General features: G+C 42.8%; 1 protein-coding gene across 1 annotated transcript in view; it reads right to left on the bottom strand.

The window, feature by feature from the left end:
• Window positions 1–16,597, bottom strand: part of COL9A1 (collagen type IX alpha 1 chain) — an 87,201-nt gene that overhangs the window by 5,520 nt on the left and 65,084 nt on the right. Inside the window, 5 exon segments of the mRNA XM_081529387.1 lie at window positions 3,262–3,339; window positions 9,928–10,116; window positions 11,680–11,734; window positions 11,975–12,121; window positions 15,862–15,894. Coding sequence (XP_081385513.1) covers window positions 3,262–3,339; window positions 9,928–10,116; window positions 11,680–11,734; window positions 11,975–12,121; window positions 15,862–15,894 — 502 coding nt within the window.

Here is a 16,597-nt window from a genome sequence, read left to right as displayed (position 1 = left end):
AACAGTGCAGAAAGAGCAGAGCCATTCTGACAACTGACAGATAATGAAGGTATTGCATTTGTTCCAATAGATCAGCTATGTTAGCACCGAGAAGAATGACCAAACGATCTTCTTTCCGTTTAGAAGGACCCGAGTCCCAAATTCAACAACAGGGATGGCAAAGGGCTCGCAGAACATCCTATTCTGCCAGTTCCCTCCTTTACTTAAGATGTGTGTTTATCTACAAGGCTCCAAACAAGTCCCTGAACACAGCCATGGTGAGGGCTCCCCTGGGTCCTAAAGTCCTCCCACCGTCAGGATTGTGAGAGACCAGAGGTCACATTCCTACCCACACTCCAAGCTCTACCAAGGATATTTAAAGCAGCCCAGCTACTTGGTGACATGATTTCCAGGGGCCAGCGCTCGCACGTGCAGTCTGGAGTCACAGTGATTCAGCGGATGGAGGGTCTGAGGCGTTAGGGGCAGTGCTGACTGACAGAAGGTTGAGAAAAAGCCACAAAGGCTGAGCCAGGGTCCAGCTCTGCACTTAATCCACCTCGAAATGCAACAGCGAGTTTGTTACGTTAATAATAGGTCTAATAACTGGCACTTCTGGAGCATCCACTATAGCCAGAAACTGTCCTAGGCTCCTTTCATGGATTGATTTTTCTTTAGTTCTCAGAATTAGACTCTCTAGGAGATGGGATTGTTGATTATTATCACTCTTTTGTTAGTGGGGACACTGAGGCACAGAGCCAGTCAGGAACTAGCCCGACGCCGTAAAGCTCGGAAGTGACGGTCAAGGTGTAAAGGCAGATATCTGAATTACAGAGCCCACACTCCCAAGGGCCCACTCTCAGAGCGCAGAAGGGCCCCAAAATCTCTTGTTCATGGACTGGATGGATTTTGGAAACTGTTATCTGAGTATATCGAGGCATAGACACAGGGATGTGAGCCAACTCAAAGCCAACGATCCAGCTGGTGCCTCAAAGTGGATGATAAGCACAGACCCATCTGCGTGCTTTGGAAAGGTAGCCTCGATTCTTTAAAGACTAACCTGTAATCTGCTTCAGAAAGGTAGCCTCGATTCTTTAAAGACTAATCTGTAACTCTGAGTTCTCCCTAAGTAATGTCAAATATCCCCTCAAAGAAAATGTAACTAAAGCACAGAAAAACAAAGACTGGTAGAACCAGGAAGGGAGGGGTGAGGGCTGGAGAAATGCAGCAAGGAGTCCTGAACAAATCTGATTTTAACAAATCAGATTTGAGTCTTAACTCCAAGACTAAAATCTAATCATTTTCACAAGGAAGACCAGCTGAGGGTCACATAGAGCTGCCAGGGACGACTTGCCCTACCTGACCACTCGCCCATACACGGATGACTGGTGTCCTAAAAAGCAAACCCACAGAGCCCCTTCCAGGCAGAGCAAGGGTCCAGGGGCACCATGCAAACTGCATGTGAGGACAACACATCCTCTTGGGACACTGGGACACTGCACAAATACAAGCTGATCTCCATCTTCCTATTTTTAAACTCAAAATGGGATTTATCAACAGATTTTTTGAAAGCAGAAGTCACCAGATACAATAGTGTATTTTTGGTAAATTTTGCCAATAGTACAAGCTGCTGATCCAGGAACTGTAATTTGTCAACAAAATGGGAGGAGAAATTGTCAGGATCTCCTACAAATACATAGATAATTAGGTAAATTGTAATGATGTTATTTTATTAGCCTTCAAACATTGTATTCCTACCATGGATAAGGGAGACAAGCCCTGAGTAAAGTCTGTTTTCCTTTTCTTTCTTCTAGACATCCATCAATGAATCCAGATTTTACTGTTTATTAAAATCTTCTTCCCTGGGTCCCATTCAACTCCAGGCAGATTTTCTTTCCTTTTCTGATCACAAAGGCTTCCTTCTCCAATCACAAAAATTCATCAGCTTGTGAAAACATCTTGACAGGCCCACCAATTACCATTTTAGAAAGGCAGCGTTTGAGCTATCTCCAAATGCATTCATATTTTTAAAAATTATTTTAAATGAGAAAGTGATCACCAGGAGCAATGAAATGGATAATTAGAAAGCAATGATGTTTTGGGGCTGCAATTATAGCCATGATTGACTATGTAAGCCTCCAGCAGAATTAGAAAATGATCATTTCTTTGCTAGATTTCCCTCAACCAAGTTTTTCAGATCCACGGTGGGAGTGTGGGCCACCATCCTTCTGCACAAGCCCCCTCCCCTGACTAGTCTCCCCAGGGACTTCAGGGGGCCTTCCTGAGCCCTGGCCCTAAAGCGCTCAGAGCGTTTCGTTTACTGGAGGCTCAGGCTATTCACGCTCTTCACCTGAACTGGCTTTCAGCCCCCAGGAGGCCGCTTCAGCGGTCGGACTTGGCGGTCGTATCCAGTGGACTAATGTGGGGCAGCCTGGACCTCGGCCACAGAGCAGCCGGTGTGTAAGGAGGACAGACACCCGCTGAGAGTGGCCGCTCTCACACAGACACGACTGTGTCAGCTCAGTCCACCCAGCTGGGCTACATTCTTGGAGGGACTTTTGCGAGTAGGAATGTGCAGGTTTATTTATTTTGGGATATGGGTTTTTGGAGGGTCTGGGTGTTTGAAGGAGAAGCTTTCAGAATAAAATTTCAGTTATCCCCTGGGCAACATGAATAGCTAAAAACTTCGATTCATCTTCCTGTTGCTCCAACTTTTTAGTTAAAAAAAAAAAGAGGAAACTACCACTGGGCTAGAAATGGACAGGGCCCCATTCATCCAGGATTTTATAACAATGCTTGGGGCTGGACCTCAACAGCCATTTTTAAAGTATTTATTTAAGAAAGTAACATTTCAAGACCTGTATTCTTCTCTCAAAGAATATAGACATGATTTACAGACTATTTAACTTTTCATTAAAGTGAAAGTGAAAGTGAAGTCGCTCAGTCGTGTCCGACTCTTTGCGACCCCATGGACTGTGGCCTACCAGACTCCTCTGTCCATGGGATTTTCCAGGCAAGAGTACTGGAGTGGGTCGCCATTTCCTTCTCCAGAGGATCTTCCTGACCCAGGGATCGAACCCAGGCCTCCCACATTGTAAGCAAGACGCTTTACCATCTGAGCCACCAGGGAAGTCCTTTTCATTAAAGGTGGTCTTCAAAAGTCGATGCCAGTCATTATTATCACATGATAAGCAGAGGTAATCAAAGAGCCATACTGTACAGTGTGATCCAGTTCAGACCACGTGCTCGATAGCACTTCCCACCTCTTCCTGCCTTCATTCTTACCTGGGAGACCGGGAGCTCCAGGCAAACCTTTGGAACCTCTTCCTGGGGGGCCACGATCCCCTCTTTCTCCTGCATCACCTGTGTGTCATTAAAGAAATATTATTTTTCTATATGTCTATAAAAATAAACATAAAGCATAGACATAATTGAACTTAAAGCAAAGCCCACATTCAGAAACCAAAAAGTTAGGAGGTTGCCACAAACTAGGTCTTACTAAGTACATAGCGAGGCAAAAATCGAGTTAATTATATTAAGATATCTAAGGGGGGGGAATCAAATGATCATATCGGTAGATGCTGACAAGCCATTGATACAACATTCAATAAAATAAGTATCAAGCTACTTCCCTAACATGATAAAGTCCATCTACCTCAACCTTGAAGCTGGCACAAAGCTTAACAAGAAACGCAAGCAGCAGTTTCACTAAAATCAGAACATTATTAATACAAACATGCCCACTTTATCACTATTAGTATTTGCTTTGAGCCATCCCTGCTTTCAGGTGACATGACTGTTTTTCTTAAACCCTAGAAAATCAACTCAAAACCTACTATGGACGATAAGAGAAATCAGCAAGGTACAAAATACATGGAAATCAATATTTTTATATATACAAACAACAGCCAGTTATACCATGCAGTGAACAAAAATCTCATTTGTAATGATGACTAAATCATCGGTAACTAGGAAAAGAAGTTTAATCAGAAATATGCAAACCCAATATGAAAGGAAGTGGAGGGAACTTCCCTGGGGGTGCTGTGGATAAGAATCTACCTGCCACTGCAGGAGACACAGGTTCAAGCCCTGGTCCAGGAAGAGTCCACGTGCAACAGAGCAACTAAGCCTGTGCGCCACGATGACTGAGCCCACGAGCTGCACCCACTGAAGCCTGCCCGCCACGCCCGTGTTCCACAGCAGGAGAAGCCTGTCCCCCGCAACGAAGAGCGGCAGCCCTCACCACCACTAGAGAAAGCCCCGTGCAAAGCGGCGCAGACAGAAGCGAAACTAACTAAATAACTTTTAAACAGAAAGGAAGAAAACTGAACGGAGGCTTAACAACAATCTAAATATCCATTAAAGAGATACATACAGTACGGAACTTCCACAGAGTGGAATGTCATGCATGGGTGAAGAAGAACCAGGAAGAAGGCCTGTGAGATGATGTCCAAGATATTGTTCAGTGAAAAAAGCAAGGCCCAGGTGACTTATAAAGGACAATGTGATGTGTTGCTAAAAGGACATGGGGAAAATACATATATATATATATTCATAGATCCTTTATGGTGTCACTGGTAAGGGTATGTAGGAAACTGAGAACAGCGATTCCCTAATGGAAAGATAAAGGAACCCAGGCAGATGGGAGACAGGGGTGAGACAGACACTCTCCACTAAGTACTTTTTTATACATTTAAAAACTCTTGAACCATGTATATTTAGCATCACCAAAAATAAACTAATGAAGTTTCAAAATGTAAAGTGCGCTGTCCCAGTGCCTACATTTCATTTCTGTCTCATTATCTATAGGGAATGTACTTTGGATTACAACCAACCATGTGCATTTGCATGACAGTTGATTGCATTCAGGAATTCAGCAGCCACAGAACAAAACCTGCATTCATTATCCTGGCCCCTGCAGAGGCCAAACTTAGAAACTTGGCCTCATTAACAAAACACCCTAATACCTTAGTTAACAGTTGTTAAATGACATCAACTACTCCCAGTAGAAGACAATTTCTACTACTCCATTAGCAAAGTAGTATGTTATTATTATACTACATCCTTAGAAGATGCAATGGCATTTCACAATAAATTCTATATGTAATCTTTTTATCCAAATATTCGTATCAATCCAACTTCATTAAATATCTACAGGTTTGTTACAATTTAAAAAACAAAATCATGCACAGAACGAAAACAGGAAGAATATCTGCACAACCATCTGTGCATTTGTCAAATAGTCAAAAATCTCTAATTAAGAAACGAATACTTTGACTTTAGCTGTGAATGTCCTTGTGTGAACATTTATATGATGAATCAACATTTTGAAGATAATTTAAATTTTATAAATATTATGTAAGGATATACATAATATTCAAGCTCAGCTTGAACTCATATATAAACTAGTTATTTTTTATAGTCATCATCAACATGACATTACTGTAGTAGGAAGATATGACAATTAGCATTTTAAAAACTAACAGCTTAAGCTCTCTTGTTAACTCAACAATTTAAATGTCATTTCACTGTACTTCTCAAGGCTGGCAGTGAGAATGTGCCACATTTTCTGGAAACACGAGATGAAGATTATAAATTAAAATGCAACTTTTACAGCGATAGTGACAGTTAAGCACATTCTAGCATTAAGCCACATCAACTTCAAAATGTTTGCAAGGAATAAGACCACTGCCTCTTTAAAAGAACATATATATGTATATATACATATATATATGTGTGTGTGTGTTAACCAAGTCATAGGAAAAGATGGATATATAATGGGTGAAGTGATGTGAAATTTCTGGAGAGATATGAAAACCCTTAACAAAAAATCTAATTCTAGAACTGAAAAGTACAAGTTCTGAAAGTAAAAATTCATTGGACAGGATTGCCAGCATATTTGGACACTGCAGAATGAAGGGAACACAGTGTGCTAACATTAATTAACAACGCTGTATTTTATGTAGAATAACAGTTTTTACAAATGAAGAAAAGTCTTAGCTTCGATGCTGTTTCTGGTGGTCAGTCATGGAAAAACACGTTTTCGACAGGCCCAGGCCACAGCCACTCTGCAGCCTGCAGCCACTGCCGTGCGCTGGCTCTGCCACCCGCAGGGTTATCCTGCTTCATCAGACACTGGTCACGTCTTCCTCCAAGAGGCAGGAAACCTGGCTTGGGAGCTAAAGTCCTCTGTTAGCCTATTGTGTCAGAAAGGACATATAAAAAGCTTATAAAATATGCTTTGGAGAAAGTATGAAGGGGATAGACACTCTGAGTAGAAAAACAGCTTTTTATGATCAGAGTGGGTGAAACTAGAGAAATTCATATTGCTCCAAAATTATTGCTGAATCCATCTATTTGGAGGCTATAATCAATGCTCCGTCCTCAAGTGAGGATGAAAGTGGAAAAGGTGAGCCTCAGCTGTGCCTGGTGTACTTTCCCTAGCTTTCACTAACACAGAGACATGTCTGCTTGACGCCACTAAAAGATTTAAACATACACCCAGCCTGTCTCAAAGGGACTTAAAGTTAACAGACCACAAACATTTATAAAGAGTATTTATGACAAGAAGGACTTATTTAATTCTAAGCAAAGTGAACCCAGGGCCAGCCAGGGGTCACCTTTCATGAAATGAGCACACAGCCCTAACACATTTGTGTAAAAGTGTGTAAAACATGTCAGCACAAGCAAACAAAACACACAAACACAGTGGAAGTGTTGAGTATGGTCTGAGGCTTATTTCCACTAGCTCCTATTAAAAATGTTCCACTGTGTTTTTCAAAGTAACTTTTAAGGGAGAAAACAGTAATTTGCTTAAGATATAGCCTGGACTGTTAAAAGCTTAGTAAAACTGATTCATTAATAGTTAAACTTGTCTACATGGGAATTTCTCTGGACAACACCCTCCAAGTGACTCTATGGCAAACCCAGACTCTGATCATCCCTTCTCTTATTAAGGATGAAGACAAAGGCAATGAAACACCTCTTCTCTGATCAGTAAAACAGTTAAGTTTCAAATGGTGGCATGTTTATGCTCAAGGAAAATTTGAGCTCTAAACTTTGGGCATTAGAACACCACGTGTTTTCCACTAAGTAGGACTATCAATGTCTGTGGAGGACAAGAAAGGTCAAGTCCAACTACCTAGAACCATACATGTTCAAATGTGTTTCAGCTTTGAATGATATAGAAAATCTTATTATTCCTTTCTGCCCACATCCCAATCTTAAGAAATAAAACCGAGAGAAGATGCTGCTTTAAAAGGAACCCAGTGCCAAGAAAGGCCTGAAGGAGGGCATGGAGAGAAAGCTCTTTAGAAAAAATAAAAGAACGGCCTCACTTCTAGTTTATAAGTTATGTCGTGAATCCTGCAGGAAACAGGGGGAAGTCCCCAATACGATCAAACTCTGCTTGATGCATGAACTCAGTGCCAGAGACACTTCTCGGGTTTCAAATATAGAAAAACAGTTTTCTTCCCTTCAAAACAAGGTTCACTTGCTGGAGCCCACCCAGCCCCACCCAGACACAACTCTGCACTGCGACTCCCAGCTTCCCAGGTTTTCAGATCATGTCACCTGGGTTTGCAGTGCTCCTCAGCCCTGCGTGCACATTCAGATCACCTGCAGAGTATTTTTAAAGTCTGATACCAAGTAATTAGGTGGCCCTAGTAGTAAAGAACCCGCCTGCACTGCCAATGCAGGAGACGGAGGAAACGTGAGTTCAGTCTTTGGGACAGGAAGACCCCCTGGAGGAGGGCATGACAACCCACTCCAGGATTCTTGCCTGGAGCATCCCATGGGCAGAGGAGCCCGGGGGGCTTACAGTCCATAGTGTCACACAGAGTCGGACACGACTGAGGTGACTTAGCCTACACCAAGTAACCAAGCCAAGTAGATCACAGTATCTGGGAAGGGGCTGCAGACAAGAGCAGGGCTGACGGCTCCTTGGGTAAGTCCCATGTGCAGCCTGGGCTGTCTCCCCTGGGCGGGCTGTCCTGAGTCAGCGAGCACACAGACCTCTTCCTTCCTTAGACGGAAGACGGGACTTCAGGAGCGAGCTCCTACGAACTCAAGGTTAAGCTCAGCCCCAAAGATAAGGCTTCCTTAGAGCCAGAGAAAACAGGACTGTGATCCCCACCACCCTACAAGGCGGTCCTTCCCAGGGAAGACAGGCAACCGCCCTACAGGAGCACAGCTCCACTGCGGGCCCCTCTCCACAGTCTCTGACTCAGGGAGCCTGGGTGGGTGGGAGGATCTGCCTTCCGAACAAGGTCCTCTGGTGATGCTGAGGCTGCAGGGACCACCCTTGTGAACCACCACTCTCTAGTTCCCTTTAGTGACCACATGCAGGCAGAGGAGTCACCATGGGCCAGGGCACGACAGAGACAGCTAAGCCAACTGTCCGACCACGGTATGGGCTTCCCTAGAACGGTTTACGTTTGTGGGTGAGTGCAGCGTGATCACAGGGAGCACCTCCGGTATGAATCCCTGAACAGAAGCTCAGAGCAGGCAGGACTGAGATGAATGGCTAAGGGATCCTTTCAGAGAAGAGGTCCAGCTCTCTGCAAGCTGAACTCAGAGCTCTCTCCATGGGTGACTCTGTCCAGCCTCCAAAATCACGGCAGCTGTGCCAAGTTCACAAGAGGCCCCAATTAGGGCTCCTTTTTTTTTTTTTTTAACATGCAGCTCTTCACATGCCGAAAAACAGCAATGAACAACACTGTTCCAGCTGAGGGTGTTGTGAGCCAAATGCATCTCCCATTCAATTATAGATCCAGAAAGACAGCTTGCTTGACCTCTGACCATTTGCACCATATTTATCCCTAATTGGAACATCACTCAAAAAAACAGAAGTCCCTCTCTTGTTTGTTTTTTTTTTAATTTATTTATTTTTTATTGAAGGATAATTGCTTTACAGAATTTTGTTGTTTTCTCTCAAATGGAAACTTACATTACCATATGTAACATAGATAGCCAACGGCAATTTGCTGTATGGCTCAAGAACCTCTCTTGTTTTTGATGCCACCTCTTTCTGAACTTCCCAGAAAGCTGTCAGTCACTCATCAGGATACAAAAACTCCACACTTTTAGTCCTTTCAGTAAATTATCCGGGGTACACTGCCCCCAAGCTGACCTACTCACCTGAACTAGCAAGCACCATTTGAGGCAGCCAGTTCTTCTGCAAATTCTGCAGAATACGTAACACACTCACAGTCCTATTTTCCTACAAGACACTGGTTTCAAGAGCTTAACTTGCTTTAGATGAAAGGAGAAGAAACAAACTCTCTCACACCCTCTCAACATGTTAAATAAGGAATACAGTTGTACTTCAGAGCTGAAAAAAACAATCCATCAAAACTGATATACAATGTCACTCTTTAAAAGAAGGGGGGACTTCCCTGGTAGTCCACTGGTTAAGACTGAGCTCCCAATGCAGGGGGCATGGGTGTGATTCCTGGTCAGGGAACTAAGACCCCATATGCATATTTTTGGCACAGCCAAAAATAAATAAATAAAAGAAGAGGGAAGCAGCTTTAACCCACGATGAGATTTTTCTGACATCCTGCTAACAAGTCTCGTTAGTTGAAGTAATAGATACAAACACTCCAGAGCCAGTCGCCATCTTAGAAGAACTCTACAATGATTTCAGGGTCTCAAAAAACAAACAAAAAACCTGAACGATCCTGAAGTTTATCTTGAACTACGACCAAAGCAGCATGACTGGAAAAGATCAAGACCAAAAGTCGAGGAACCTGAATTCTGGTATTGGGTCTACTGCCATCACACACCCAGGTCAAGAAGATACCAAATGCCAGCTTCTTAATCTTCACCATCCCCACAGAACAGAGCGATAATCGCACGTCACAGACAGCTGGCACTTGCCAGGACAAGTGAATCCACCTGGAAAAAAAGGCCAGTGTGTGTTCCTGGTTCCACACGCGCAAAAGGCCTTACCTTTAGGGCCCCTCACACCAAGAGCACCTGGGGGGCCCTTCATGCCCGGGAGGCCGCGGAGTCCCATCTGGCCCGGAAGGCCATTCTCTCCAGGGGGGCCCGGGGGGCCAGGGGGTCCAGGCCGCCCAGGGAGGCCCGAGGCTCCAGAGTCCGGACGCTTGAGACTCGCCGCCATCTGAGCAAAGTGCTCTACAAGGTAATAAACAAAACCACCCAGAGAAGTCAGAAACACGAAGGCGATTCAAGGGAAACGCAAACTATTTCAAGTGCCTTTTTTCTAAATGTGTCACCAGAGCTTCAAAACTGGTGGTGAGGGATGAATAAAGCTCCATCGGTTTTCCCCAGGCTTTCTGCCACGAGGCGTCACTGATGCCGCTGTGTTCAGCCCTCTGTGGGGAGAGCTGGTCCTGCTGCCTTGAGGCAGGGGAGGGGATAGAGAACCTTAACCTTCAGGACCGAGCTGTGTCCAAAAGGATGAGTGTGTCACCTGAACCTGGCTGGTTATCTGAAAATCCAGGATGGGAAGGAAGTGAGCTTCTCAACACAGCTGGAAGTGGACATTCTGAAGCTGTGTCAAAGCCAAGGACGTTGTCCAGAATTAGTACTGAGACATCGTTTGAGACCTGGGCTCACGTGCTTAGCTTGAACATACTACTTTACATGAAATATCCTGAGGATTCATGACTTGCTAATAATTCTCCTCAAGTTTTTTTCACACCTGGAAGATACACCAGACATTAAAGAGAGCCTGCTTCTTGGGAATGGTCACAATCTGTCTTAAAAATTTGTAACTGTGTAGGCTTTTTCAGGAACCATTAAATAGATCAAGAATCATCTACTAAAACCAGAGAATAAGAACATTTTCCTATTAAAATACTTTAAGGGAAATATTCTAGTGTAATATTTTTTAAAGCTTTGGGTGTGAAGGAGAAAATGAATTGGAAACATTATTTCTCATCAAAATTTCTAAATTGTTCAAATGTGAATACCCTAAGTGGGCCTTATTTAAGTGAGGGTTAGCATAAAGTCATACTTTTCTCAACATGAAATGCTTAAAATGGAAATATCCTTTCAAAATAAGATGTCTTCAATATTGGTTTCCAAATATAGAGGTGACAATTTCATCCTGGAAAACTCTAGGCATCTACTTGACAAGCTAGACTATCTCATGAACACATAAAAGGTTAAGTGTTTCTTCATGACAGAATTAGTTCCAACTAGAATCAGACAATAAATAGGAATTGCCATAACTACAGACGAATTTAGATAAAGGTTAAGAAATGTGAAAATATGTATCACCATTTTGGTAAAATTCCAGTTATAGATTTTCTACCTATGTGGTGCGTGAATGGAAATAATGGCCTTAAGCTTCTTATGGGCAGAAGTCTACCGATTACTTCTCATATAATCTGCAGAGAGAGCCTAGGTCAATGCCAGGGACACAGCAAGGGGTAGGACATTAAGAAGGGAAAGAGCCTGAGAATCTGTGTTCCAAAGGAGGGAAAGAAGTTCATGTGTGTGTGTGTGTGTGTGTGTGTGTGTGTGTGTGTGTGTGTGTGTGTGTGTGTGTGTGTGTGTGTGTGTGTGTGTGCACGTAGGCTGACCCAGAAATGTACTATTTTTCCTTGAGGCTATAAGCAAATGGCAACAAACTGTACAGAACATTAGTGAAATTAATACTATTCAAAATCCTCCCCCCTACCCCCCGCCCTTTAAAGCCTACAAAAAGTCAAGCCATGACGATTTATTTACCTTGTATGACTCTCATGCAAACCTGCTTGATGTGCTGATCAGTCGGTGCTCTGCCCTGGGACGGAAAAGACAAAAGCCAGTTTGTCCAGGAACGAAGCCCACAAAGAGGGCATTGTCAAATGGTAAACCGACAGGCTGGGCGAGGGGCCAGGTGGCTGGATTTACAGAACTGGCCCCATGCTCGCCGCGGAGCTGAGGTCGGGTCCCTCCCAACCGCCTGCCCCCGGCCCCCGGCCCCCGACCCCGCCAAGGGGCGGAGCCTCCAGAGGAAAACCCCGGAGCCGCCCGCACTCACCGGGGGGCCCTGGATCCCAGGCAGGCCGGTGGCGCCCTGCTCCCCCTGCACGCCGCGCGGGCCGGGCGGGCCTCGAGGTCCTTCCTCTCCGGGAAGCCCCCGGCTGCCTTCGGGCCCCCTCACGCCAGGTTCCCCAGGGTTCCCCGCCTGGAACACAGGGCCACACGTTAAGTCCAGGCTGAACACAAGGAAGGCGCCTGCTTCAGACTGGTATAAGCACTGACATGAAACTGTGGGTTCACCGACACTCTGCCTCCCAAGTTAAAAATCTAAGCACCAATAGGTGTTTGCTCAGAGGTTACAAAGCCTCAAGGTGAACACACGTAATGCCACACAATTAACTCTCCAGTCCTTCAGAATTCCAATTCAAGTAAACATGTTAAAGATCTTTCTTTGGGGCCTAGATATTATTTCGAAATGGTAATGGAAATAACACATTTTAAAATCACATTCGTAATACTTTAAGCCATTTCTAAGAGCAAGTTCGCTTTTAATAAAACGTATTAAATTTTTCCAGCCACAGAAAGACTACTGAGTTCACAAGACATGTTACACTATGTATCACCAATACGAAAGCATAAAATAAAGATATTTCCAAGAACATAAGTTATTTAGCCTTTATAACATTTTTTGGAGGATCTGAGGAAGCCAGAGGTATCCAGGAATTATAAAACACTAACATGAATCAAATCGACACATATAAAATGCTGCATTTAAGAAACCAGAACAAAAAGAGTGAGTCCATAATTTACCTAAGGATACAGGAAGTTAAAAATCTAAATATTAAAGAGGCTTAAAAAAAAATCAATTATTTCCTTAAAATGAAACCATATACCAGTTAGACTTTTCTTCTGAAAGCAGACCGCTAAAAGCATCTTTACAGTCCTCATCTACAAAAAACTGTTTTAAAGAGAAACTAAATTAATTAATTTTTTGTTAAGCTACCTCCAGTGGAATTTGTGACATAGTAGTTACAGTGACTGTTGTTTACAGAATAAAAATGAGAAGATAAAAGTGAAAGAGCGTGGGGGAATGCCACTGCTCTAGATCTGATATTCATAAAGCTGCTCTGTCCGGCTTCCTTTCATACCAACTTTTCTCTAGGAAAAGTCAACTCATTCAAACATTCAGATGCTTTAAACTGAAGGAAAAATGGTAATGAAGCAATGCTTCCACCAGACACATCTTAAGAAAGCTCAGGGAGTATGCTTTTTCCAATCTGTCTTTGTACAAAAAAAAAAAAAAAAATGATATTCATCTAAGCCAACTTGTGAAAATTGCTTCTTGAAGAAATTATAGCTTAAAAAGATTTCCTGAGAGTCAGGCTCAAGGGAGAAAGCTGAGGATGTGCTGTGGAATTAAAGCTGGGTATTGTCAGGTCACTAGAATGCAAGGTATAGCAACTTCTAAAAAAGTCTAGTGTGTGTGTTGTGACCCTTTGGACTATAGCTTGCCAGACTCCTGTCTGTGGAGTTTTCCAGGCAAGAATACTGGAGCAGGTTGCGGTTTCCTATGCCGAGGGATCTTCCCAACCCAACTGAACAATGTCTCTGGCATCTCCTGCACTGGCAGCAGATTCTTTACCACTGCGCCACCTAGGAAGCCCCCACGAAAAAAAAGTCCAGATGAGAACCAAAACAAATTCAGAAGGCACTAAAAAACAGGCAGGAAACACAGGAGGCCACATCGACGTTACTGGCAATGTCTGAAATACTGCTCGAACAAGGGGCAGGATGTTTTGATGTAGAGATCACGGGCCAACAAGACAAGGACATAACAAGGCCCCTAGGTCTTAGGGAAAGAATTCCTCAAATAAAGAGAGATATGCTGACTTAGAAACAGGGGTGCAGACCTCACCCACTTACCAGGTTTCTCTAAGCTGAAGTCACTGAGGACAGGGAAAGCCTTTCAGTTAGCAACTATTTCCTCTGATTCTAGGACATGTGCACGCCAAGTTGCTTCAGTCATGTTCAATTCTTTGCAACCGTATAGACTGTAGCCCACCAGGCTCCTGTGTCCATGGGATTCTCCAGGCAAGAATACCGGAGTGTGTAACCATCCCCCCTCCAGCGGCTCTTCCTGACCCAGGGATCGAACCCGCATCTCTTATGTTCCTACATTGGCAGGCAGGTTCTTTACCACTAGCATCACCCAGGAAGCCCAGATGGCACACTTTAATTTCATCAGTGTTCCTTGGATAGTGACAGAAAAGATGGGGTGGGAAGGGAGGTGATCAATCAAGAGCTAATTCCTAATATTGCATCCAAATTTAAATGAAATTAACTCATTTTGACACCTGCATTGTTCATCCACCTTTTTCTTTTGTAACTTGAATTCTCACCTTTGAACATTACTGATTATTTCTAGACAGTGAAGTGGGATTTCCATCATCAGGCTTACCCTCTACAGTGTTTCTCAATCCTAAACCATTTCTGTCGAAGATTCTAAGGCATAAAGATGTTGTTTGACGCTTGAGACTGTCACATCGTGTTTAGAGGCTGTATGTACACAGGTGTGTGTGTATTTGTGTGTGTGCTAGTCACTCATGTCCAGCTCCTTGCAACCCCATGGACTGTAGCCCGCCAGGCTCCTCTGTCCATGGGATTCTCCAGACAAGAATACTGGGGTGGGTAGCCATTCCCTTCTCCAGAGGATCTTCCTGATTCAGGGATCGAACCCGGGTCTCTTGTATTGCAGGAGGATACTTTACCGTCTGAATCACCAGGGAAGTCTAGTATGCATACAGGTAAGATAATATAAAACTTTCCATATCCAGGCTGCGTGAAGAGCCCTGGGCGGGGCACTGTAACCAAGGCTGGGTGTGTCCTCCTGGAGAAGGCTGGGTTGAGGATTGGGGCTAAATGCTTAGGTAGGAGGTACTAATCTAAGGAAAGAGAAAGAGCGCCCCAAACTAGGAGAACAGCACATGTCGTTAAACAGCATATGCCAAGTAAAAAGAAGCACAAACAGATAACGTCCAGAGAGGTCAGAGATGAGGGGGGTGAGGCTGCAACCGCTTCATTGAAGGCTTTGTTTTCTTTGCTACGAGTCTGACTTTATTCTATAAATGCTATTCTAGAAGGGTTTTAAGCACAGGAGGGATACATATGTAAGCTTTATCTTTTAGTCTAGATGTCTCTGACTGTCATCTGTTGGACAGAGAGAGGTGGCAGGGATTCCAGACAAAGGAAGGTCTTGGGGATTAATGGAAGTTCCTGATAGATGCCCTTGACACTGAAGTCCGAGCTTCATCCTTTCTCCTTGTATTATCTTAAATTTGTTATTGTATTAAGATGTATATTCCTTTCAAATTAGCAAGTCATTCTAGGTTTGCTACTAATTGATTATATAATTCTGAATGCATCTAATCTCTATAGACATCAGATTAGTTTCTGAAAAGTGATAAACTGAAGGAGATGATCATTTTCTAGCCCTAATAATTATCCATAGTTTCTTGTGTACCATGCCTATATCTTACTTCAACTAGAACACACAGGAGATTATGAAAATTACTGAAATATTTGCAATGATATGACTGACAATGAGATTCGGTTATGTTCTTGTCACTGCAAAGCACAGGTCAGTTCTTGTAAAACAATCCATTTGTGGAAGAAATTACAATATATACTCAGTGAACCATTTATAATATGAAAAAAAAAACTTCCTTGAGAGTGGTTAGATCAAAAGGCAGATCCATTTACACTGTTATGAGTTTTTTCTCCTTTGGACTAATTCACTACTTAAAGCATAAATTTAGACATTAACTGCCTTAAAGGTAAGTCCTTTTAGAATTGAATTTTACAGAATGATTTCATAAAGCAAAGCAATCTGTTTTTATAGCTTTATTGATATTTTCTTTTTATACCATTACTATTCATTATACTTACAGATCCCTTTGGGCCAGGTAATCCTATATCTCCCTAAATCAATAAAATGAAATCATATTAGAACAATGTATTCACATTTGATAGTTCACTAAAAAACACTGAAAAGGTTATCATCCTGCCAAAGTCAATAGAAAACCATGAACAGAAGAACCCTGACCCTGCAGAAAAAAAATATGAGTCAAAATTGGGATTCTGGTCCCAGTTCTGCTATTTAACTTCATGACCCTGTGTAAACTTTGTAAGCCCCCAGCCTTTGGCTAACTTGTCTGTTAAATAGTAGGGTTGAATCAGGGCTCTCCCAGGCTCCATCCAGATCTAAAATGCTAAGTGTCTAGAATTAAAACATGTAAGTCAAAAGATATTAAACTAGCATGCTCTTATAAAACATAATAGACACTTAAATCAGATGACTTCATTTTTGAAACACTAGTAGTGTTCTTAAAAATCCCCCAAAGTCTATCAAATCAAATATGTGTGCTTTAAAAAAAAAACTTGCATATCTCCTACCACTAGCTCTAGGTATGAATTCAGCTCACGTTAGCACATTGGTGCATGTTCATTACAAAACAGGATGATTTTTAAACATTCGCTTAGCTTATAAAATGAACAGTTTCAACAGAATATAAAATTGAAATCATCCTTTTCTAGTTTATTTAATGGTTAGGAAGCTTTGTCTAATTCAGATGTTACATTTATATTAACTCTAAATCCTAAAAAACCTGAATAAAATATTATT

This window comes from Giraffa tippelskirchi, chromosome 9 (assembly GCF_054371585.1).
Source record: "Giraffa tippelskirchi isolate mGirTip1 chromosome 9, T2T-mGirTip1v1.2.pri, whole genome shotgun sequence".
In the NCBI taxonomy this organism is placed as follows: domain Eukaryota; kingdom Metazoa; phylum Chordata; class Mammalia; order Artiodactyla; family Giraffidae; genus Giraffa; species Giraffa tippelskirchi.
Note: the sequence above shows the minus strand (reverse complement) of the source record. Positions and strands in the feature narration are given on the sequence as shown.